Genomic DNA, 25,465 nt, shown 5'->3' on the forward strand with positions numbered 1-25,465 from the left:
AGCCCAGCTTAGTCAGTTTACTGACTTAGTGAGACCCTGTCTCAAACTAAAAACAATAAAAAGAACTGGAAATGTAGTTCAGTGGGAAGGTCCTAGGTTCAAAACCAAACGAGTTGGGCGGGGTGGCGCATGCCTGTAATCCCAGCACTTGCGAGGCTGAGGCAGGAGGATTGTTGTGAGTTCGAGGCCAGCCTGGGCTACTCAGTGAGCTCAAGGCCAGCCTGAACTGCATAGCGAGACCCTGTCTCAGAAAGACAAGAAAAACAAAAAACAAACAACAAACAACCAAACGAAAGGAATAGCAGACTCTCAGCTCCACTAAGACCCCTGGGCCAGAATCTACATTCTAATCTAACCCCAGGCCACTAATTTCACAGGAAAGGTGTGTGGGGTGCACAATTTAAAGCCTGAGGCTGCCCAGCACCGGGGATCTTTAGAAACAGGTCTACTCCCCAGAACTGCGATACTGTACTCCCTCAAAACCCGTGGTGCTGCCGGGAACTTGGAAGCTATGGGGACTGCAGTACAATTGGACAAATACTTTTACAAGGACATGGCTCCTGAGGATGGTGGTCAGCCCTCAGGCAGAAACCCTCTTCCTCCACAAACACCTGGCAGGCCCTTGGGGGTCAGCTGAGAATAGGGTGGGCTTTGGAGGCTACCAAGAGTGGGGAACAGAAACTATCCAGGAGACAGAGGGACAAAGAGGGCACTAGTGGCCTTGGAATCGTAATATCCGCTGCCCTCTGCCTCTCCTCCTAAGGAGTAGGAGGGTAGAGGGCCAGAGGAGAGGGAGTGACCGTGTGCTGGGCCGGAAAGACCCTCGGAGGACGCCAGGAAAGGCCTTCATGGGTTACTAGCTGTTTTGCACCCCATTTGCCTGGCACCTGAGGCACACTGACCTCACTGTGGCTCAGCAGCCGATTCCGGGGCTCCACCCCAGCCCCTTAGGATGCCTACGCCGGCTTGGGAATGTGCTTTTCTTTAGCGCCTCGGCAGCCCTGCTCTTTCTTGGCCCTGACTGGGGCAGCTGGACAAGGACAGCGGTTCATTCCTCAGTCTAGCGAGCTTTCTACGTTTTTGGAATACCCCCAGTATCGCCGGACCATTTCTCCCGGGATCGCTGTCCTAGGTGCCCGGATTCCAGCCCCCGCCGCCGCAGCCTGCTTGAGTTGTGGCGGGCGCTCTCCCCCAACCCCCGAGACCCTCCTGGCCCCGCCCGCCCGCGGCGCGCCCCCTCCCCAGCCCGCGACTGCGCCGTAGGCGCGCGCCCGCCCCGCCCGCACCTGCGCCAGGCCAACCGCGGGCGCAGGCTCCAGCCGGCCGCAAGCCTGAGTCCTTAGCCCGGAGGATGAAGCAGGTAGGGTTGCCGTGGTGCTCTGGCCGGGAGGGGCACGCGAGCTGGGGAGGGACCCGCGGGGCGCTGGAGAGGCCGCGAGGAGGAGGAGTGCACCAAGAACAGGGAAGGGACGCGCGGGACCTGGGGCAGGAGCGTGGAGAAGGCCTTGCATCCCCGAGGGACCACTGGGGAACCCAAGGAAGGGTGCAGAGTCTCCTGTACACCCCGCTCCCCCCAGTGGAGGCCGGGTCGGGTGTGCCCAGCGGTGGGTGGGCCTGCCACCTGGCCCCGTGTCCCTCCAGGCCCTGGTGGACGACACGGAGGATGTGTCCCTGGACTTCGGCAACGAAGAGGAGCTGGCCTTCAGGAAAGCCAAGATCAGGTGTGTTGGGACCTGGCTTTGGGCAGGCAGTCCCTAAAACTGCAAGTTCATTCATTTATTCGCTCATTTTTCAAGATATAGTGAACACCTACTATAGGCCTACAGATCAGACAGTGCCTGCCCTGCTGGAGCCTGCGTCCCGGGGAGGGGAGGGGAGGGCAAACACTGCACTGGCAAAGCTCTTAACAAGGTAATCCTGGAGTGCCAGAGAGGAGGAAAATCTACAGGATGGGGAAGAAAAAGGCCTCTGAGGAGGTGACCTTTGACCTGAGACCTGAGTGGTGAGCCCTGAAAGACTCTCCAGAAAGAGGGTTCCAAGTGAGGGAACAGCCTGTGCAAAGGCCCCGAGGCTGTTTTGGAGGGTCAGAGAAAGGCCACTGTGCCGCAGGCAGTATAGGAGTGGGTGGGGGTTGGCAGGGGGCTGGACAGGTGAAATAGGGCTTCCATTTTTTGTTCTAGTCTAGTCTCTGCTCAGCCAGATGGACTTATTATAGGTAAGGTCACATGCCGGCCTGTGAAAGGTCACATGTCTGCCTGTGACCTTCTGCATCTTATGAGGCAGTAAGACCAAGAAAAATGAGCTGTGTGTAGCTTAGTGGTAGATGCTTACCCAGCATCCACAAGGTCCTACGTTCCATCCTCAAAGTGGCAAAACAGCAAGGAAAAGGAAATGGCCTATCGGAGACCCTTTCCAGGGTGCCAGTTATCGGGGACCCCTGCAGCGGGTCCCCAGTCTCCTGCCAAGTGTTACGGCAGCGCACAGGGAGAAGAAAGAGCAAGACACAAAATATCGGTGCAGCAGGGATCTGGGATGACCAGTGGCCAGAAGCAGCCAGAACCTTGGTATTTATTGATTACATCTGTGTCAAGGACAGTGCATGAAGTGCAGTGAGTATTTCCGGAAACAGTGGTGACGGGTCCTGTGGGCTAGGAAGGAGAACAAAGCATTCTTGCAAGGATGAGATAGGGGAGCAGTGAGGAAATTGCAGCTTCCTCAGGTGCCTTATCATCCTCAGCCGGCCTTATCTGGCCCTGTGAGCACCGCTGCAGTCACTAGCCCTAGGGCTTCCAGCTGTGAGCAAAAAAGAACAGGGAGTTTCCGTGGTCCAGTCTGGCTCAAAAAGCAGGACAAGGATGATCGTGGATGTTTTCTAGACTCAATTTATAATTTCTGTGAAACCCCCGACAATGACCCCGTGCCTGTGAACGTGGCTGCCCATAGCCTAAGCACCCACATACCCAGAAGCTCCCACAGCTCAGCCGCACTCTGATTTTGCCCTTCTCTCCTTCCAGTTTTTGACACCAGCGGGCATGGTTGGGACTGCAGGATGCAGGATGGGCTGGAGGACCCACAGAAGCAGGGAGCATGAGCTGGGAGGCTGGGCCTGGGCTCTTGGGAAGGTGACAGGGAGAAGGGGCCCAGAGGTACCTTGGTGGTCTTGCTGGTGTCAAGATGGGAGGTGGGGACAGAGGTATTCAGAGGTGATGCTCTGGCTTCTGGTCTGGTGACTGAGGAGGTAAAGGGACGCTTATGAGGCAATGGTACAAAGTGTGATCAAAATATACAGTGAATGTTTAGTTTTACAAATTCATTGCAGTAAAAGGCACACTGCTGTTAATCCTCCCCCAAATACTCCCCCTCACTTTGAACACACTTATCCCACCATTTTTGCCACTTTCTGAAGAAGTTCTGGGAAGCCCTCTTTTGTGAGTATCTTTAGCAGCGGTGATCAAAAATGTGGTGGATGCCGCTGCCCAGCGCATTCACAAAGGCAGACTTGTGAAAACATCACAGTGTGTCCTTATTCATTTTATGTACTGGATCTGGCACTGTGCAACTTCTGACTCTTTCCTCCAAGTCAAAATGACCAAGAGAGGTCAGTGTTTTAAATTGATTCAGGACATCAAGGCAGCCACAGCAGTGGCTGAAGACACGAAAGAGGACTTCCAGAACTGCTTCAGAAAGTGGCAGGAAGGATGGGATGAGTGTGTTCAAAGTGTGGGGGAGTATTTTGAGGCAGAATAACAGCAGTGTAATTTTTACTGTAATGTTTTTTAAAGACTTAGACATTCACTGTATATTTTTTCAAGCAGACCCCCTTTTGAGCTCAGAAGTCACTGTTGGGTTATGGTGGGACATTCTGGGAGCCAGGTTAAGTGGGCAGCTGGAAGGAGGGGCCAGGAGCTCAAGGAGTCATCAGTCAGAGATCTGAAGGCAGCAACGCCCTGTGTGTTTGAGAGCTGCTGGTCCCAGAATCTGCTGGTGTGCTGAATGCTGGTTCCTAAATCCCACCCTGGACTTAGCCAGATCTACAGGGGTTGTGCCTAGGATTGTGAATCTAAAATGCGACCCTTAGTTGATGCTGCTGCACACAGGGAATCCTGAGGATAAACAAACTCACCCAGATACCAGAATGGAAAGGGAGATCTTACCTGAGCTCCTTGGGTGTCTGGAAACCCTTTGAAAGCTTTCGCTTGAGTTTCATATAATATGTTATTTTAGGACAAGAAGACAAAATTTAATTGGATTATCAAGTGAGTCTATGATCCATAGAAGTTCAGGAGCAGTAGTCTAGTGTGAGAGTCATGATGCAGATTCCACAGTGAGGTGAATCTCAGGCTGATTTTGCAGGGAGGTGGTGTGGATGGGGCCCTACAACCCACCTGGGATATTGAGTCCCTGCTCCCCTCCCCGCCTGGTGGCCTGTCATTTTGGATAGGTCGCCTTGCTCTTCCGGGCCTCCGTTAATCTGAGTGTGAAATGGAGACATTTGTGCCAGTCTCACCTTGCCTTGTGATGGCTGCACGATTTATTTAGTAAATGTTTATCCACCATCTTCTGGGAGCCAGGTGAGGAGCTGTGCTCTGGGGGTGGGGATGTGGTCCCTGCCCTCACGATTCCTGGCTCCAAGGCTGGAGGTATGGTGTTGTCTTGAGGGTTCCTTGGGGACCGGCAGAGGTGCTGGGCAGGTAGAGGAGATATTAGCCTTGCTGTGTGTGTGTGGGTGGGTGGGCTTTTCTTTTTGTTTTGACCTTTTTATTGTGGTGAAAGGAAACACAACGTCTTTATTTTTAGTACTACCCTTCAGTCGTGTGCGGTGTATTCTCATATGAAACAAGTGAAACAGGACTTTTTCATCTTGCAAAACTGAAACTCCATACCCATCAAACAGCTCTCCTTTCCCTGGCCCTGGGTAACCACCATTCTACTTTCTGGCTCTATGAATTTGACTACTCACTTCATGAAAGTGGATTCGTACAGTGTTCATCCTTTTGTGAGTGACTCACCTCACTTAGCCTATGTCCTCGGAGTCCGTCCGTGCTGTAGTACATGTCGGAAAGTTCCCCCCTTTTAAGGCTAAATAATACTGTATTATATAAATTTGTACTACGTTTGTTAGTCCATTCTCCCACGGACACGTGGGTTGCCTCCCTTCTTGGCTATTGTGAACAGTACCACAGTGCTCGTGGGTGTGCAAATCTCTCTTGATACCTTGCCTTCATGTGTTTTGGATATATACCCAGAAGTGGGATTGCAGGGTTGTAGCATAGTTCTATTTTTAATTTTTTGAGGAACCTCTGACCTGTTTCTATAGCAGCTGCACTGTTTTATGTTCCCACAAACAGTTGCAATGGTTCTAATCCTCACATCCTTCTAACACTTGTTATTTCCTGGTTCCCTTTCCTCCTCCCTGCATCCCTCCTTGGTTTCCTGCTCTCTTTCCCAGTAGCCGTCCCAGTGGGTGTGAGGCAGTGTCTCCTTGTGCAGATCGGCGTTTCCCTAATGACCAGAAATGCAGAGCATCGTTTCATATGCTCATTTGTGTCTCATCTTTGCAGAAATGTTACCCATTTTTAAATCAGGTTATTTGATTTGAGGCGGTTGCTGAGTTCTTTATATATTCTAGATATTCGCCCTGTGCAGATACGTGCTCTGTAAATCTTTTCTCAAGCTGCAGAGGTGGCCTTTCCACTCTGGATTCCATTCTTTAATGAACACACATTTTTAAGTCATTCTTTTTGTCTATTTTTACTTTTATGTATGGTTTTAGTGTCATATTGTATGTGTTTAAATCAAATGTAATTCACATCCCTTAAATTCACCCTTTAGTCTGTAGTTCAGTGTGTTAGTATGTTCACAAGGTCATGCAGCCGTTGTCTAGTTTCAGAATTTTTTCATCACCCCACGTGAAAAACCCTATACCCATCAAGCAGTCACTTCCCATTTTCTCCTTCTCCAAGCTCCTGGCAACCACCAAATGTTTTCTGTCCCTATAAGTGTGCTCATTCTGAATATTTTATATAAATGAAATCTGTATTAGCCAGGGTTTCCTAGAGAAACAGAGCCACTAGAAGATATATGTATATCCTGGTCTGTAGCCAACAGCCCCAAAGCCAGAAGCACCAATGTCTGAGGGCAGAAGATACAAAGTGCAATAAAAAAATACAGTGAATATTTAATTTTAAAAAATTATTGTAGTAAAAGACACATTGCTATTACTACTCAAAATACTCCCCCTCACTTTGAACACACTTATCCCGTCATTCTTGCCACTTCTGAAGCAGTTCTGGAAGTCCTCTTTCGTGAGTGTCTGTAGTTGTGCTCTCACGGCTACCTCAATGTCTTGAATTGATTCAAAATGCTGACCTTTGATGGTGGTCATTTTGACTTTGGAAAGAGCTTGAAGTTGCAGGGTGCCAGATCCAGTGAATAAGGTGGCTGAGGACATGCTGTAATGTTTTTATGAACCTGCCTTTCTGTTGAATAACATTCAGCAGCAGCATTCACCATATTCCCCTCTTAAAGATGCGGATGTCCCAGCTCAGACTGAAAGCAAATTCCCTCTTCCTCTTCCTTTTTGTTCCACATTCAGGCCCCTCAATGGGCTGGTTGGGCCGCACCTGCACTGGGCAGGCTGCATCCTCATTCTCAGCCCACCAGTTCAAATACCACTCTCTTCTGGAAACATCTTCAGAAACCCCCCCCATACACACACAGAAAAATAGTTAGCAGCTATCTGGGCATTCCTTAGCCCAGTCATGCTAGCGGGTGAAATTATACAAATGTGGCCTCCTGTCTGGCTTCTTTCACTGAGCACACTGCTTCCCATGTTTGTCTGTATTTTGGTGTTTGTCAGTATTTCATTCCTTTTTATGTGTTAGTAATGTCCCATTGTATGGGTTGGCAACATTTTCTTTATCCACTCAGAGCTGACTGATGGACATTTGAGTTGCATCTGCCTTTTGGTTCTTACAAGTACCTTTGCTGGGAATATCTGTGTACAGGTTTGGGTGGGCAACTGTGTTCAGTTCTCTTGGACTCATACCTAGGAGTGAAATTCTGGGGCCCTGTGGTTACTCTGTTAGTGAGACTCTGCTGCAGACCCACTTTTAGTGAGTGGGAGCCTCCAGCTGCCATGGGGGAGCAGGAGGAGCCTGGGCTTTTGGTCAGTCAGGCCTGAGTTTGGGCCTCGATTCCACCGTTCCCAGGCAACTGATAACACCCCCCTCCTCCGAGGGCAATCATGGCTTTAAGCTGGCACAGGCCTCAAAAAACAGGAATAAGTTTTGCATAAAGTGGTAAAAGGATTCAGTGCGGGGATCCAGCACCTTCATCTTCTCGATACCCAGCACTGCTCCCCATCTGGCTTCCTTTGCTCTCTCATCCATGTGGGCTGTGTTTGCTGCCAGGGGCCAGAGCCCAAGTGAGTGGGTAACCCTGCATCAGAGAATGCAGCCTCTGTTTTGCATCAAGCTTTCCTGTGATTCCGTTCACCCAGACCCAAGCCTGGCTGCCAGCTCATGGTTCCCTAACCCAAGGGTAACCAGCAGGCAGATCTAGCGATCCCTGGGTATCCTCCAGTGCTGTGGGGGACCCAGGTCATTCCCAGACAGGCTTGCATCAGTGACCTTGAACTCAAACAGTGACCGTAGTGCCTTCCAGATTCTGTTTTCTCATCTGTAAAATGTGGTTGGTGTTGGTTCCATCATAGGGTCATATAAAGAATCTAAGTGAGTAATGAATGTGTACAGGGAGGATTAGAGGCCCCCAGTGCTCCATGTATGCTCTCCATGCTACCTATTATTTTGACCATGAGCATAACTTCTGTGCTCAATCTCTGTGTGCAGGGCCGGGGTGAAAGCATGTCCTTGGTTGGAACAGAATGTCACACTGGGGTTCTACCTGGAGGTGGAGACGGTCCCTCCACCAGAAGTTAGGCTTATGCTTTCACGGCTCTGTCTGCACAAAATCCCCCCAAGCCCAAAAGGCTTGGGTGCCAAAGGATTGTCAGCCCGAAAAGGACAGTCTCCTCCTGCCTCAGACAGATTTATTTTTCGGAAACTGTTTTTGGTCTCAGCAGTCGTAGCTGGTTTGTTTGCAAGGTTTGGTCCACGTGTGATGGTTGGCTCTTGTTCCACCTGCTGAGTGTAAAATTGAGAGGAACTTGGTCCTGGTCTCAGATGCCACAGAAAGACACATGTTAGTGGGGTTCAGATCCAGAGACATCACATGGAATAAAAATAGCGGACCTGCGTACCATAAATCTCTAACCAGCTCATCCTGTAATTCTTTTGTTTTTCAAGAAGTCTTCCACAATGGATTTCTGTGTCCACATGGGCCACAAAACCATTCCCAGAATTAAACTTCTGATCAAATGGTTGGCTACTTTTGAGCGAAAGTTATAAACAAAGAACATTTATTGTATGTAGGCACTAGTCTATCTGAAGTGTTTTACTTGGAATAATTCTTTTTATCTGCATGACCAACCTACAATATAGGTGTTCCTATTTTATCAATGTCAAGGATAAATCAACTGAGGCAAAGAGAGAGATAAGTGACTCGCCCAATGTCACACAGCTATGAAATTCAAGGAGGCGGTTTAAATGCTCAGGATCTAACTCTTGAGGTGACATCTTCTATGACATTGTACTTAGAGGACTAGAGGGTCACACGGGACAAGACCCTGAGGGAGTACTCTGCTGGAAAATAGCAGATTTGGGGCTTCTTTCTCTGGGGAGGACCTTTGATTTTCCTTGTGTAAATGTGGGTGCAGAATTGCCTTCACTATTTTGAGCAATTTCTCAACCTGAGCACTACTGACATTTGGGACCAAATAATTCTTCCTTGTGGGTCTGACTTATACCCCACAGGGTGTTCAACAACCTCCCTGGCTCCCACCCCTTAGATGCGCGGAACACCTGGTCCCCAGTTATGACAGCAAACATCATCTCCAGGCATAGTTCATGTCCCCTAGGGGCAAAATTGCCCCTGGCTGAGAACCTTGGTTTTTTTTTTTTTTTTTTTTTTTTTTGAGAACCTTGGTTTGTATTATTCTGTGGGACTTGGGTTTGGATTTGGATAAATTAGATTTGTATTTGAGGGACCTCTTAAGTGTTCCCAACACCTCTGTGTGACACGGGCCCTGGAAGGTTAGTGTGTGGAGAGGTGGGGGAGAAAAAGAGGGGGCAGGTGACAGCTTGGTGCTTGGCCGCTCTTGAAAAATCAACATAAGCCCATCTCTAACTGCTATGCCCCAGCCTGCTAAGGAGAATACTAATCTTGGTTTTTCTTTCTTGGTAGCCCAGAAGCAGTCACTTAGTGAGTAAGAGCCCTTTACCAAGACCCTCTCCCCTGGGCCTTTGGGGAACAAGTCCTATTGCTCCTTGCCTTCCAAAATGTGTTTTAAAGATATAGAAACATGATCACAAGCACATCTAACCAAGAAGCTAGTTGTTTAATTTTAGGGAAGGTCCATGATTACCAAGGAAACTCACCCACAGAATCAGGGAACTAGATGACTTTCAGTTCTCTTTGATGGGGGCACAACATTACATATTTTGAAATTAACTCATTACATTTATAACAGCTTCACTTCCCCTTATCTATATTTCTTGTTCACACGAATTTGATTGCATAAGCTGTACTACAGTAAAATCACTGAAGGACCGTTTCTACTGGCCCGTAACCTGCATAGCCAGGAAAGCATCTGGGGACAAGAAGGGGTAATGATCAAACTTCCTGATGCTTCCTTTCAGGTGGCATCTTCACTGTGTGGTTCACCCACGTATTCCATCCTTTGTTGGGGGGCACTTTCCCGGGCATTGTCAGCTATTCAGCAGCATTTCTGGGCTCGCCCAAGTAGATGTCACTGAATGCTCACAGTGGGGACACCAAAATGTCTCCAGACATTGCTGGGGCTTGTCAGCTCCTCTTTGCTTGCACTGGTTGAGGGTGTGTGCGTGTGTGTGCGTGTGTGTGTACCTTCCCTGGAGAGGAGGTGAGTGCTGACACATTAATATAAATTTAGCCATATGTCCCAGAAAAGAATGCTGGTGACAGTTCCCTAGTACAGAGCCAGGTGTAATGACTTATGCCTATAATCCCAGCACTCTGGGAAGCTGAGGCAGAATGACTGCTGCAAGCTACATAGTGAATTCAAGGCCAGGCTGGAATATGTAGTGAGACCTTGCTTCAAAACACACACACACACACACACACACACACACACACACACACACACGACCAACGCAATAACTTTGGGCTGGAGCCCAAGCTTCCCATGGCCCTATGTCTACCTCAGCCCACCTAGTGGCCAACTGTGATGTCTACCTTCTGGGTTCACGCATTTGTTAAAATGTCAGTAAATACCCAAGAGCCTCATGGACGCCCTGCCTGGAATAAGCCCTACAGCTAAAGGGCTGGGAGCAGGCCCAGCTGGTGAGAACTTCTCTCATGCACATCTGACAGGGCCCACACCATATCACTTTTGGGTATTGTGTGTGTGTGACTCTGCTTACCCCATTCACACTGTGCTGAAATCACTCCTTGACTTCTTTACCTGCCCGCTGGAGAGTAGTCAAGTGCAGGAGCGCAGGACATGGTCCGTTTTGTTCACTGCACTTTGATCTAGCCCGGTGTGTGTGGTGAACAGTTGGTGCTCAATAAATGTGTTGTTGCCTGAGGCTTAATTTCCTAAACTTAATATTTCTTAAAAATGTTGAAGATCAATGAAGAATATTTATGTGTTGACTATAAACTTAATTTTGGTCCCTGGGCAATTTAAATGACAATATCAAATTAGCATCAGTGATTATTTTGAATGCCAAATTAACCTGCAAACAGAAATACACCTGCACAAAAGTACAAATGTACTATTTTCAGCAGAGTGGGGAGTTTTAGTGGTTGATAAAACCCCAAACAAAAGAACTGTAAAATACAGCAACAAGATAGCTTCAATTAGAAAAGAATATTTTGAATTAATGTCCTTAAAAGACTTAGAAAAAAGCTTTTTACTTTGCAATAACATCAAACTTTGAGGAAGGCAGTAAGAATAGAGCAAAGAACTGATACATATCCTTAGCAAGATCCATGTGTTGTTAATTTTGCTGTGTGCGTGTGTGTTTTAATAAATCACCTTCCCCCAACCCTAAGTACTTAAGTGGTGTATGTTTATGTGTGTGTGTTTCAGCACTGGGGATTGAATCCAGGGCCTCTGCACTGAGCTACATCCCCACCCACTCCCCTTTTAATATTATGAGACAGGGTCTCGCTAAGTTACTAAGTTGCCCAGACTGGGCTTCAATTTGTGATACTCCCGCTGCAGGCTCCCAAAGTGCTGCGATTATAGATGTGCATCACACTCAACTCGGGTGTATGCATTAGGAACAGGAAATTCTGTAAGCAGAGCACAGTGATTGAAATGAAGAGTATTTAATGTACGTTTCAGATCCCAATGTCCTTTATTGCACATTTTTCCTCCCAGGCTCAGATCCCATCCAGGTTCTTACCCACCGCATTTAGTTATCACCAGAGGGTTCACAGCTTTTCTTTTATCTTTTGTGGCATGGGCATTTTGAAGAGTGAATGCCAGCTGTTTTGAAGAATATCCCTTGACTTGGGCCTGTCTGATGTTTCTCATGGTTAGATCCGGGTGATGTTTCTTGGAAGGGATCGTGCAGAAATGACATTATATCCCAAAAGTATCTTTACTCTTTTCAAGCGTTGTCACTACCAAAGGTGGTCCAGAAATGGCATGTTTTTGCCTTCACCACCTCCTACCTGAAATCTCAGTCCCCAGATTTTAGTCTTTAATTCCCTTTGTCACTCAGACAACCCAGGAGGGCAGCCATGCTCCTGGCTCTGGCCTGGGAGCCACAGCCGGGGTTGGTGGGCTTCTGTCACCCAGTGGACCCACCGGGGCAGGAGAGCTCTGCCAAGAGACATCTCATGCAGCCGTTGACTGGAGGCTCAGTTCCTTGCTGGGTGGGCCTCTCTGTAGGGCTGCTTCCCATACAGCAGCCAGGGCAAGCAAGGGAGAACACAACAGAGAGTGACCAAGGTGGAAGCAGCCATGTCTTTGATGCAGTCACTTCTGATAGAGTCTGTCAGCCAAGCTGGTGACCAGCCCTGGTTCCCTGTGAGAGGTGACTACATAGGGTATGAAGATCAGGAGCTTGGGGTCACAGGGGCCTTGTCAGACGCTGGTCACTATGATCGCAACCCATAGAAGGAACAAGTGCATAGGTGTCTACAGGGTGCCCCCAGTGCTCCAGGCCTGGAGGTGGATGTGATTCCCCCCATTTTGTAGGTTAGGAAACTGGCTCTGAGAGTTTACACCACTTGTCTGAGGTTACATAGCAGTTGACACAATGGGACTTTGAAAGGCAAGAGTCTGCCTCCTTGGCTACCTAAAAATCAAAACAAAAACCAAAAATTAATGACACAGAGTTCCAAACATATACCATATAGAAGAATATGATAATCCCACAACCCTCAGCAATGATCAACTCTGGGCCAATCTTCTTTCATTTACGCCTCACCTCCTCCCCCTGCCCCTGGTTATTTTAAAGCAAACCCCACATATGTCACATCCCTGTGGAGATAACATATCGCTCAGATATGTTATCTCTAAAGGACAAGAACCATTTAAAAAAACAGAACTACATAGAATTTTCACAACTTCCAATTTTTAAAAAATTTAAAATAATTCCCCCCCCAAAAAATTAAAATAATTCCCCCAAATCATGAAATATGTAGTCAGTGTCCAAATGTCCTTTTCTTTACTTGTTTTTTTATCAACTTGTTTGAACTGTAATTGAAAGAACATTCACACATTCATTTTCTATGTAAGATTTCTTCTATTCTGTAGCCACCCCATTCCCCCCGCTTGCTCACTCAGCTCTATCTCTAGCTCATCTCTCTCTTTTACAATTGAGTTGGCTTGCTGTAGACCTTGTCATGGTCTGGAATTGCTGAATGCATCCTGTTTGTGTCCTTTAGTTTGTTCCTTTGTCCCCTGCTGTGGTTGGGATGTGGCATGTCCCCAAGGGGCTCCTGTGTTGGAATCTTGGTCCTCAGGGTGCAGTGTTAAGCAGTGGTAGGCTCTCTAAGAGCTAGGCCTCATGGAGGTAGTTAGGCTGTTGGAGGCACTACACTTGGAAGGGATAATGTAGTGTTCATTGGATCCCAGGCTCTTCCCGCAAGAGTGAGTTGTTATAGCAGAGCAAGACTGGCCCCTTCCTCCCTCTGGCTTCTTATCTTGACATGTGACCTCTCCCTTTCATATGTGTTCCTGGCATGATGCCATTTGTCATGTTGTGATGCAGGTAAAAGGGCCTCACCAGAAAGGTGCTAGCACCCAAACTGTAATCTAAATAATCCCCTATTCTTTATGAAGTACCCAGCCTCAGGCATTTTGTTATAGCAAAAGAAAGTGAACTAATACATCTCCCATATTTATTGTAATGAGTAGCTAGAGGTAGAGACTTGTTTTTTTTTGTTGTTTTTTTTCCGGTACCAGGAATCGAACTCATGACCTCGTGCTTGCCAAGCTGGCGCTGTGCCACTGAGCTAAATCCCCAGCCCCTAGAGGCAGAGACTTGATGTGATCTGGGTGTGATGTTTTCACCCAGTGGCTTCAAAATAGGGTGTTCATTCATCTGGAGGACCCTAACAACTGGCTGGCTGGCCATTGATGCTCCATACCTCCACATTTAAATTAACTAGGGATTGTGGCCTGGTGGTGTTTTAATTTTTTTTAACTGCTTTGATACTGAAGATTAAACCCAGGACTTTGCATACTAGGTGCTAGGCAAGCACTACTACTGAGCTACATTCCATGCCCTTTAAAACATTCTTTTTTAAAAAAAACATAATCTTGCTAAGTTGCCCAGCCTGGAGTTGAACTTGTGATCTTCCTGTCTCAGCCTCCTAAGCAGCTAGGACTACAGACATGCATCACCACACCTAGCAGTATGGCATTGCAATTGTATCATTGCATTTTTATTTGTGAGCTGAAATAATCTAGAAAGAGAAACTGCCCTTATCATTTATTCTTTATTAGATAAAATTTATAGAGAAAAGACATCTATATGCTGGATTCTCACACTTCGTTTCTAAATTTTCAAGTTAATGAATCACTTCCTTGCACCTCCAGTAGATGATCAATGACAGTTTTTTAAGTATCATATGTGCTTGTAGATGAGTTCTGCTTTGCAGATTGTCTCAGTTTTGATCAGTGGGAGCCTCTTCCTGTTGGCTTCTGAGTGTTTGTAACCTGATCTTGCAGTCTGTGACAGATTCCTTGCTTTCAGGATGTTCCAAAGGTTAGAGTCTGTACTCTAATATTTCTCTAAGAAGCCCTGGCTGCAATAGAGAAGAGTTGAGAGCCGCACTGTGTTCCCCTGGGGTGTTAGCTCTCAGGCCCCATGGTTACCCTGATGATCTCCTGGTTCCACGGGCAGCCATGATGCTTGGTGCTGATCCTTGGTCGTTGCGATGATTGTGCTACTCAGAACAGCTGCATTGCGCAAGCTCCTCATCACACCATGGTGGATGGTCCTCAGGAGACACACGGGCCAGAAGAGTGGAGCATGGCGGGGTTCACACCTACACGCCAGCAAGTGTTCTCACACAGCACACCACACGCATGCATCACCTTTGCTGTGACCTCACCTTTCTGGGCATCAGTGTCCTCATCTATAAAACAGCTCACAATATCCATCCTACTTCACCTTCTTCTTTGGGCTCATTTGTTTAAGGCAGGTGTTAAGGGTTGAATTATGTCTTCCTGAAAAGAGATGTTGAGGTCCCAATCTCCTCAAAATGTCACCATCTTTGGTGCAGGGTCTTTGCAGATGTAATTTGTTGGGATGAGGTCATGCTAGAGTAGGGTGTGTTCTTATCCAGTATGCTAGGGTCCTTAGAAGGTAGCCACGTGATGACAGAGACAGTGGAAAGGCCGTGTGAGCACATAAGCAGACACTGGAACGGTGTGCCTTAAGCCAAGCAATACCAAGGATGGCCACCTGCCACCAGCAGCTGGGAGAGAGGCAGAGGTGGATTCTCCTTCACACTCCAGGAGGAACCAGCACTGCTGGCACCTTGATTTTGGACATGACCTCCAGAACCGTGACAGTGGGTTTCCATTGTGCTAGGTCACGTAGTTTGTGGCACTTCGTTACAGCAGCTGCAGGTGAGCATCTGCACTCGGGCCAGCCGGGGCCGAGCATCGGGGCTGCTGACTCATCCCCGCGGCTCCCACCCCCATCCTGATGCTGTGCATACCCACCTTGAAAGTTGAGATGTCTCTTTAAAAAGAAATAAAGAACAGAAACAAGAGGGAAAAACTGTGGTGGCCAGAGGGAAGTCTGCTCTTCATTCGCTTCCACACACAAACCTCTGCTGTGCTGACCTTTGCGTGGAAACTATGAGCTTTATGCAATCAGCATCTTCTTGAACATCTGGCAGTTCCAGAAGCCACCCATCGTGCTCCACAGACATAGGCAGGACATGCCGTCATGCAAGGCCAGAAGCTGCACTCAGAAGGACAGCGGAGCCCACATGGCATCTGAATCCTTCCAGAAGGAGAATCAAATCCAGCCGGGGGCCCATCCTCTGTGGTGCTGCAGACCCTTGGTTCAGAAGGTTTCACAGGTACCTCTGCTGTTTGAGGATTGGCTTCCTTCAGTCCTCACCCGCTTTGTTACTGGCGCTGGCTGACCTTGCAAATGGGTGGAAGCTGGATTGACCCATGAATATGAACCTTCTGGAGCTTGTTAATATGCAGGCCCAGGCCCAGGGCTCCAGAGTGGAGCTGCAGATCCTGTGTTTCCAGCAAGTTTCTGGCGTCATGGGTGAGCTAGTGGGTGAAGGGCCTGAGGTCAGCCAATCTGTGTACTTCTCAGAGAACCGTCCTACTAGCTGTTCCTCTCAACACCTCGGGTTCCCCTTCTTCTGGAATCTTCATGGTTGCATGCCACTTTTAGCAAACATCTGAGTGTAAGTGGGTGTCTGGGCTGAAGAAATAAATAGCAACACCTGCTTCATTTTTAACGAGGGGAAAAACATCAGTCTAACAAAGGATTCCAAAAACAGCATCGCTGGTCACGTTGCCCCTAGTTCTGTTCTCAGAAATCTTCACTGTGAATGAATGAGTCACAAAATAAGTAGAGTGACATTAGCCACAGTCACTTGAAGAGTCCCTCTGGTTGGGCATCATGGGTGTTTTATCTCCCAGGAGACTCAGGCATCTGAAGTAAATGTTACTCTTCCACTTTGCAGATGGGTAATCTGAGGCTTAAAGCAGCTTACACTGTACCTTGTCTGGGGCTGTAAACCACAAGGATGGTGCATGATGGTGGGTGTGAACTCTCTGGCTTCCACTGTACTGCACTGTACAGGTGGGGGAGGATGGGCACTGTACCCCAGACAGGGCCTTTTTCTTTTCTTTTTGCAGAGGAATCAGTAAGCCCAGAAGAGAAGACCCGTGTTCTGGAATTTTCCTCCAGCATCCAGCTATGATGACCCATTACTCAACTGGGGAGTTTTAGGTCTAATTTTTTTTAACCACAGGTGGTCCCCCAAGACACCAGAATACCAACCAGCCTGTGGGCTTGGTTTACCCTGAAAGGCCTCTTGCCTTGCTGCAAAATGGAGGCTGTTTCTTTTCTTACCTTTTAATTCAAGTTTACATAAAAGTACAGAGAGCAATGAACCTGATGTTCCCGTTGCCAGCTTCTGTCATTATCAGTGGCTGGCCGCCTGGTCCACTCTCACCCCACCCACTCCCCACGCCCCATTATTTATTTATGTTGTTTCTCTTTGTAGTATGAGGCATTAAACCTAGGACCTTCGCACTGAGGTAGAGTCCCAAGCCTTTTAAAATTTTGAGACAGGGTCTCACTGGGTCACTAAATTTCCCAAACTAAGCTTGAACTTTGACCCGTCTGTCTCAGCCTCCCAGGGTGCTGAGATGACAGAAATGCACCACTGCACCGGCTTCCTCAATTATTTTGAAACAGATTCTAGCATCTCGAGCACCAAGAAGAAACAAGAATGTCTCCCTCAGACTTGCAGCACACTGAATACAGAATGCATGCACAGGCGTCTCAGAGATGACAGGTACTTAGTATATGTGCTGCCGAAACCACGCGATTGCTGCTGAACATAAGATGAACCAACCTTCTCCCACATCAAACTTGCCGTAGCTGCTGATGGGTGGGGCTGTATATGCCTTGCTGTGAATATGCACGTTGCTTTTGCTGTGCAGATGTAAGTTTTCAGCACACTTGAGCAAATGCTGACATTTTCCACGCCCCAATACACTCTTATGTCCTCTGTCTAGAGAGACCTTCCTCTGTCCATCCACCTTATTATCACCTTTGCCTTTATTTTTGTAGCAGTTTTTAAAAAAAATATGGAATGCTTCTTGAATTTGCGTGTCATCCTTGCGCAGGGGCCATGCTAATCTCTGTATCGTTCCAATTTTAGTATATGTGCTGCCAAAGCGAGCACCTGTAGCAGTTTTAGGTTTATAGAAAAACGGAGCAGAAATAAAGATCCTCTAAGCTCTTCCCCACCCCACAGTTTCCCCTACTAGTAAAGCTTTGCACTGTTCATTACAGTTGACGACCAATGTGCTTTTAGTAACTGCAGTCCCAGGTTCATTTACAGGTCCCTCTTCCTGTTCTACATGTCTTTTGTGCATAGTGTACAGAGGCTGCAGCCATCCTGTATTGTCACAGAGTAGTGTCACTGCCCTGCAGATCTGTGTTCTGCCTGTTTTTCCCCCTCTCCACCCCTCAGATGTCCTGAGGACAACTGCTCTTTTACTATCACCACAGCCTCATCTTTCCCGAAACACTGTGGAGCTGGAATTACTCCAGTGCATCCTTTGACCGCCTTCTTCCACTTCACAGTGCGTGTTTCAGGTTCCTCTGTGTCTTTTTGTGTCACCATAGCTCATTTCTTTGTGGCATTTTCCAATATGCCATTGTCTGGATGTACCATGGTCTGTCCATACTCCTCATGAACATCTTACTTCTCAGTTTTGGCAATTATGAGTCAAGCTGCTAGAAACATTTACATGTTCATTTTTATGCAGCCACTCATTTGAGAAAATGCTGAGAGTTATGGTGGCTGGCTTGTATCACATCCAGCAATTTTTGAGTGACTTACAAAGACCTGTCTTTGATAAGTAGATTCAAACAGGAACTTAGGGTTGAGATGTAGCACATATGAAGCACACCGGTTGTAGTAGACACTCACCCCAGATGTAACCTTGTCCTAGGTTCTGACACAATCCATCGGTTCTGCCAGTCAGGCACGTCCCACCCTACAGCTTTCGAAAGTGGGTTCTTGTGATGTTGGGGTTGGCGGGGACAGGTAGTGGTAGTGACATTTTGCTTCATTTTGGTTTGTTTGGAGTGAAGCCTAATTCATCACATAATTGTACCTGTACTTTCTGGGGAAATATAAGCTTTGCAGACCAGTGACTGCGTAGGGAGGGATGCTCGTTGTTTTTTATTTGTTTGGTTTTAGTATTGGGGATTGAGCCCAAAACTTTTGCACCAAGCCACATTCCCAGGCCTTTTTAAAGTTTTTCATTTGAGATGGGTCTCACTAAGATGCCCAGGCTGGGCTTGAACTTTTGTTCCTCCTGCTTCAGCCACCGACAGTCCTAGGATTACAGGTGTGCTCCACCATATCTGGCTCGCTGTGCTCTAATAAAATCTTATTTATAAAAACAGGAGGTGGGCAGAGTTGGCCTTTGGGTTGTAGTTTGCTGAACATGGTATAGCACTGAAAGATTCATGCTGAGGTCTCACCTCACAGCTGCGTCCCCATGTGTTTTGCATGTAGTTTAAGACGTCAGGTGACTCCTGTGCACATCCCAGGTTACAGCCAACTGTGCTTCCCCGCAAGGTGGAAGACGCTGAGTATGGGGCCCAGAACTGGAAATGGATTTACAAATACAGGAAACTTGGACATATACCCAGCAAGACCCTCCCTCCCCTGACAACACTTGGAGTGATTTTATTTCCCCCTTTCCACATCGATCTCATTTTCTCTGCTCTTCTCGAGGTCACAGGCTTGGTGACCTGGTGTGTGGAGGGGAGAGTGTCTCCTATTGAGTAGAAAATGTCACCTGTTAGAGATGAGCATGATAGGTCATCTGAGGGAACACGGAGGGATCAGGAGTCCTGGGGGATCCCCTCGAAGAGAAAGTTGTGGTCAGAGTGGGAATTTTGTAGTGTGGCCCCTTGGGAGTGGAACTGTTCTGAGAGCAGCTGTGGGCTGAGACGGTGACAGCGGCTCCTGGTTGTTGGCACAGTGTTTCCGGGCACTCTGAGCATGCCACCCTCATTTGAAGTGTTCTGTGCCCTAAGGAGTGGCTTCTCTTGGCATTCCCACTTTACAGAAGGACAGGAGGTGCTGAGAGGTCACATGGCGTAGGGAAGGCCAGGAGCTACTTAGAGCACCGAGGCCCTGGCAGGCTGGTGCCCAGGCAGCTGGGAGCCAGTGTGGTGTTTGTTCCTCAAGGGTGACCTCCCAGGTGGTGCCTGGAGGGTGGAGCAGATTGGTGTGTGTTTGTGCCCATGAGTGTGTGTACGTATGCATGCGTGTACGTGCCACAGCTGCAGAGGTGGCTACAGAGCAGAGGACCCACTGTAGGGAAGAGTGAAGAGGGTTTAAACCATGGCCTTCAAAGCTCTTCAAACTAGCAAACTAGTCTGAGGTCACCTTGGTGTTAGATGGGGCCCAGGCTCAGCAAACTCCGAGGCAGACTAAATGAGGATGTGGGGGTGCCTCAAGAGCAACCTGTATAAAACAGGTTCCAAGCTATAGTTTAAGGCCTACTCTCTTCTTTTGGGCAGTGCCTGAATAATAATAGTAACATCTTCCAGTACAAGTTAAGGTTATAAGCAGGTTGGTAGACAGGACTCAGCTTAGTAGAACCTTCGAAGAGGCCGGGCGTGGTGGCACATACCTGTAATCTGCACTGGGGAGGCTGAGACAGGAGGATCATTGCGAGTTCGAGACCAGCCTGGGCTACAGAGTGAACTCAAGGCCAGCTTGAACTGCATAATGAGACCCTGCCTCAAAAAGGCAAAAACAAAACAAAACAAAAACCTTCCAACAGCTGGAATTTTTTCTGCATTTTATTTTAGGAAAACCACAACCAGTAAAAGAAAACAGTGGGTGGACAGGGGCACACGCGGGAACTTCCAGGTTTTACCCTGGAGAATATATATACAGTATCTGTGTTGCTTTTATCTTTTGCATCCATATTGTTTTCCAAAGACAGATGTTCCCAGGGATCTTAATTGACTCAATCACAAGATTCAACACAGCAATTATAGTTGCGGAGAATCAAACCTACCAGGTACTAACTAAAATATTTAAAAGAATCTTAAACATGGTCTCTGTCCTGGAAAACTTTCAGTCATTGGAAGAGCATTTATCTTCAGGGTTGGCTGGAGATATAGCTCAGTGGCACAGCACCTGCCTGGTAAGCGCAAGGTCATGAGTTTGATTCCCAGTAGCCACCCCCCCAAAAAATTTTATCTTCAGGGTCAAGGGGCAAACTATATTGAGAGTTGAAAAATTCTCAATAAGGATTAAGGCAAAAAGGGTATGAGACTCCAACAATCTTCTGGAATATTCCAGGAAGTTTCGATGTTCTCCATGATCATGTCTAATTCTGAAATGCCAGTGCGTGTCCTGGGTTGGTTCTCCTTTGGGGTACCACGACTGCCCAGGTTTCTGAAAGGCACAAGGGGAATGCTCTGGCAAACTACCAGTATTATACCACAGCCCCTTTGCCTGCGTAGTGTTCCAGAAACGTCAGGAGTAAATGATGGGCCGAGACTGAACTCAGCTTCTATTTACTGGTGTCTTGGTGGCCAGCTGCCCCACAATAATTTGTGTGTGGGGACGTGTACTAGGGATTGAACCCTGTGGTGCTCTACTCTTGAACTACACTCTGTCCTTTAAATTTAAATTTTGAGTCAAGGTTTCATTAAGTTGCCCAGGTCTGGCCTCAGGCTTTTGATCCTCCTGCCTCAGGATCCAGAGTCACTGGGGTTACAGGCTTGCACCACCACATCCAGAGATACGTCATAATTTTATGCCAATCTGCTTCCTTCTTTCACATTTCCACTTGGGGAGGCAAACAGGATCTTTCCCTCTGCAGCTCCACCATGGCTTCTGACCTCCCCTGTCACTTTAAAAATCCCACAGAATGTGTAACTCTGCTCCAGGGTCAGCACACTGACAGCTTGCAGTCCAGTGAGGAACACAATCTGTGGTATTATATTCAAATCATTAGCTGCCATCATTTAAAACATTTGCCATTACAAGTTTGAATTTTTGGCTTCTTGTGGACACGGCAGAGCTGGCAATGCCAGGTCCCGTGTTGAGAAGTCACCTCCCCTCATGGGAGCCACCCTTCCCTTCCTGTCCCTGTCTGGCACTGGCACTAGGTGATGTTCTGACTGCCATGCGTCATCAGGCTTACGCTGCGGCTCTGTCCATTCCAGCTGAGTACTCTTCTCTATCTGTGAGCTTGATTTACATTGAGACACCAAAGAAAGACAGCAAACTGCGTGTGTCCTCTGGCCTGCACCCGCCACTGTCACTGCTGGCCCGACCCCTGTAGGCATGTTTCCTGCTCCAGACAAACTGTTTATTCTTTTCGAGAATTCACCCTTTGTTGTTCTCCCAGCCTCACTAAACTCATGCGGGATGACTGCTTTTCATGGTCTCACTCTGCTTTTGGCAGGTCACAAGGCATAGTGAACAAGAATCATCTTCCTCTCGATTAAATGTCAGTGGCAGTCAGGTGACACTGTTCGGCAACTGGCACCAGGTGGACCTGCCACTTCCTCTCCCTTGAATACACACCCTGGGGACACCAGGCCTCAGCCTGCAGATCGCACGTGCTGCTACTAGCGGAATAACCATCCTTTGCCTTTAGGGAACTGGGCACCATCGCACCATCACTGCTAGATGGAAGCAAGTGATTGTAGTCCTGTTTCACTTTAAGGCTGACTGTTTCAAACTAGGCAAGTGATATTTGGAGTCAAAGCAGGGGAAAGTACTGGATTCTTCGAAGGACAGAAAACAATATTGCGAGCGTCATAATGATGGTTTCGGGACTGGGAAGGTGGCGATGCGTCCTCAGCGCCGCTGCCTGTATTTGGGCTTGGAGCACCTTCCGTGCAGACACCAGTGGCCTGGGAACTCCGACTGGGGGAGTTTGTGACCGCCTGCTGGGCTCGGGAGTGAGGGCACCTTCTGGGTTGTTTCCTAGGCATCCCCTGGCCACCTTCTTCCACCTGTTCTTCCGAGTGAGTGCCATTGTCACCTATGTGTGCTGTGATTGGTTCAGCAAGAGCTTTGCTGGTTGCTTTGTCACTGTGCTGCTCCTTCTGTCCTTTGACTTCTGGTCTGTGAAGGTAAGGCTCCCTCTCCTGTGATGCTCTCTCGGGGCACATGTGCTTTGTTCCCAGATGGTGACTTTCCCTATACATGTTCATCTTTGGTTTAAACTGCTGGCAGATACTGCACTAAGCCAGTGTCACTTAAAATTAAGAGTGCACTGCTTAGTGTTTAATAAACAGGTTCTCAGTGTCAATTGTCACCGTGCACGTTTCCATTAGGGAGTGACAATCCCATGTGGCTTTAGAATTTTATAAAATTTACATATGAAAATTTCGTAAGCATATATAACATGAATATATAAATGTAGTTTTTAGGGGGCTCACTTTTTAAAGTAAGCTTAGCTATCAGAGGCATCAAAAACTGATGAGGAAATCACCACAGACTGATGCCCGTTTTCGTCCAGTTCTCAGCACAGTTTAACACCAGCTGGTGACCTTCATTTTATTCATCAGGATGATGACATTCTGCCCCTGGCAGGCCTCTGGTCATTTTGTCCATTCTCCTCAGAATGTAACCGGAAGACTCATGGTGGGCCTCCGATGGTGGAACCAGATTGATGAAGATGGCAAAAGCCACTGGGTTTTTGAAGCCAGAAAGGTATGCTCTGTGACCCGATGAAGGAATGTGAATCGGAGAAAGATCTGTGTGAAGTTTAAGTGGGTTCCTTCCGAGTTCTGTCTACACTAGCTGATTCCTGCCCCACACGGGCGCTCTGTGCAGTGAAGGCGTGTGTAACACGAAGGAGAGTGAGTGAATGCTCTTGACAGCCATCTTTGCGAGTTCTGAGAACTGCACTTTCCCCAATAGGTCTCTCCAAGTCACATCGCCGCTACGGAAGCTGAGGCGCGCATCTTCTGGCTCGGCCTCATCATCTGTCCCATGATCTGGATAGTGTTCTTTTTCAGCACCCTGTTTTCCTTGAAGCTGAAGTGGCTGGTAAGGCAACACCTTGACCTTAACATTGCTCTGACATCTTTTTTTTTTTGGGGGGGGGTACCGGGAATTGAACTCAGGACCTTGTGCTTGCCAGACAGGCACTTGTGCCACTGAGCTATATCCCCGGCCCTGCTGACAGCTCTACAAACCAGCAGTCCCAGGAGTAAGCTTTCACTGTTACTTACATTGAAACAGCTTTGTTGAGATATTATTATCCCAATATGTTTTGCCCATATGAATTGCATAATCAGTGGCTTCTAGTAGTCATAACTGTGAGACCATAATCATGATCAATTTTAGGGTATTTGCTTTTTTTAATGGTGCCAAAAGTTTATTTCAAAGGCGAGGGGTGAAGGGGTAAGGGAAAGAAAAAGGACAGATATAAGCAAAAATAAAAGTACACCATGTCTAGTGTAGGTAGGAAGGGGAGGTACAGAAGCACCGACAAACCAAAGCTGCCCTAGGTCAGACAGCAGAAGAGTGGCAGAACTAGGTCCAGACTTCAGAGTCTGCAATTATAACTACAATGTTGCTTAAATTATATTTAGGTATTTATTCCTCAAGGACTAAACCATACCAATGAAATTCTATACCTCCAAAATAAAACCTCACAGCTCTGATTTATTCTCTCACCTAGGAGACACAGGATGGGCTACTATGCAGTCAGGATAGCCCATTAGGATATTTTCATCACGCCAGGAACTCTGTACCCTTTAGCAATCACCCCTCTATGTCCCTGTTCTCCCAACCCCGGGAACCCACTAATCTATCTCCATAGATTTGCCTATTGTAGGACATTTTATATAAATGTAATTATACAACATGTGGTCTTTCATAACTGGCTTCTTTTAGTTAGCGTATTTTCACAGTCCATCTGAGCTGTGGTGTGTGTCAATAAACTATTCTTTTTTACGGCCAACTACTCCGTTGTCTGGATAGAGCACGCTGTTTATCTGCTCATCAGTTGATGGTTATTTGGTTGTCAGTGATCTTTTGGTTTTTACAAGTAATGCTGAGCCAAGTTTTGGTTTTATTTTGTAGTGCGGAGATGGAACCCAGGGCCTTGCACATGTTGGGCAACTGCTTTACCCCTGAGCTATATCCCCAGTCCCAAGAAAGGAATTTTTTAAAAAAACAGCGTGTTTCATTCTATCTTGGATGAGGGGCCCTGGCTAGGTGGGAATAAGCCAGGGAGTTGTGAGGTTCTATTTTGGAGGCATAGTATTTCATCGCTACAATTTAGTTCTTTGAATGAGTAACAAAGTATGTGGATGTGATTTAAGCGACACTGTAATTATAAGTGCAGGCTCTGGAGGTTGGACCCTGGTGTTCTGCCACTCTCCCGCTCCCTGGCCTAGGGCAGCTCTGGCTTGTCAGTGCTTCTGTCCTCTCCTCTCTGTGAAGTGAGGTGGTGAGGGCACCAGCTGCCGGGTTGGTGACTGCGGGGCATCCGTGACTGTTGCTCAGTAGAGGCTGGTGGGTGCTGGAGGCTTCCTCTCAGCAGACTTCCTTTGCTTTGCCCAAGCACAGGCTCTTGTGATTGCTGGGATTTCACTCCAAGCTGCGAACCTCTATGGCTACATCCTTTGTAAGATGGGAGGCGAGAGCAACATCAGCAAGGTCACAGCCAATTTTCTGTCCCAGACGGTGTTCCAGACGGTGAGTTGCTGAGGTCTCGCCTGGACTACGACCCTGCAGCCGTGCAGAGTGAAGGAGGCCGTTGGCACCGTAACTTGTGTAACCCTCCTGTCAGCCAGCCTGCCACAGTTCTTTTCACTGTGGTGAAATTTACACCAAATTGACATTTAAATCATTATCAAGTGTGCAGTTCTTGGCACTAAATACATCCACAATGTCGTGCAGTCGCCACCCATCTCCAGGACACCTACGCCTGTCCAAGCTGAAACTACATCTATTAAACACTAACTTCCCACCGCTCTGCCCCAGCCACACCACTGTCTGTCTCTATGCAGCTGACTATCCGAGGGATGCCTTTAAGTGCAATCAGACAGCGTTTGTCCTTTCGTGACATTTTGGTTGTGTGTTTTTCTTTAAAATCCTGTAGAATTAAGGAAGGAAT

General features: G+C 47.6%; 1 protein-coding gene across 9 annotated transcripts; it reads left to right on the forward strand.

The window, feature by feature from the left end:
* The first annotated feature begins 800 nt into the window (after nt 1–800).
* Tvp23a (trans-golgi network vesicle protein 23 homolog A (S. cerevisiae)) lies at nt 801–25,414 on the forward strand. 9 transcript variants are annotated; one of them, XM_013517909.1, is made up of 6 exons: nt 801–1,360; nt 1,642–1,721; nt 22,319–22,463; nt 22,957–23,046; nt 23,257–23,385; nt 24,916–25,414. In XM_013517909.1, exons 1-6 carry the CDS (start codon nt 1,352–1,354, stop codon nt 25,054–25,056), a joined length of 594 nt encoding a protein of 197 aa, XP_013373363.1. In that variant the 5' UTR covers nt 801–1,351; the 3' UTR covers nt 25,057–25,414. The 9 variants fall into 9 exon arrangements, with proteins under 9 accessions (XP_013373363.1, XP_013373368.1, XP_013373366.1 ...); XM_013517914.1 differs by having other exon boundaries at nt 811–1,360; nt 22,319–22,355; XM_005391183.2 differs by lacking the exons at nt 801–1,360; nt 1,642–1,721 and adding exons at nt 13,931–15,657; nt 16,460–17,124.
* The last annotated feature ends 51 nt before the right edge of the window (nt 25,415–25,465 follow it).

The sequence above is a fragment of the Chinchilla lanigera genome, unplaced genomic scaffold (assembly GCF_000276665.1).
Source record: "Chinchilla lanigera isolate Chin_1 unplaced genomic scaffold, ChiLan1.0 scaffold00041, whole genome shotgun sequence".
NCBI lineage: Eukaryota > Metazoa > Chordata > Mammalia > Rodentia > Chinchillidae > Chinchilla > Chinchilla lanigera.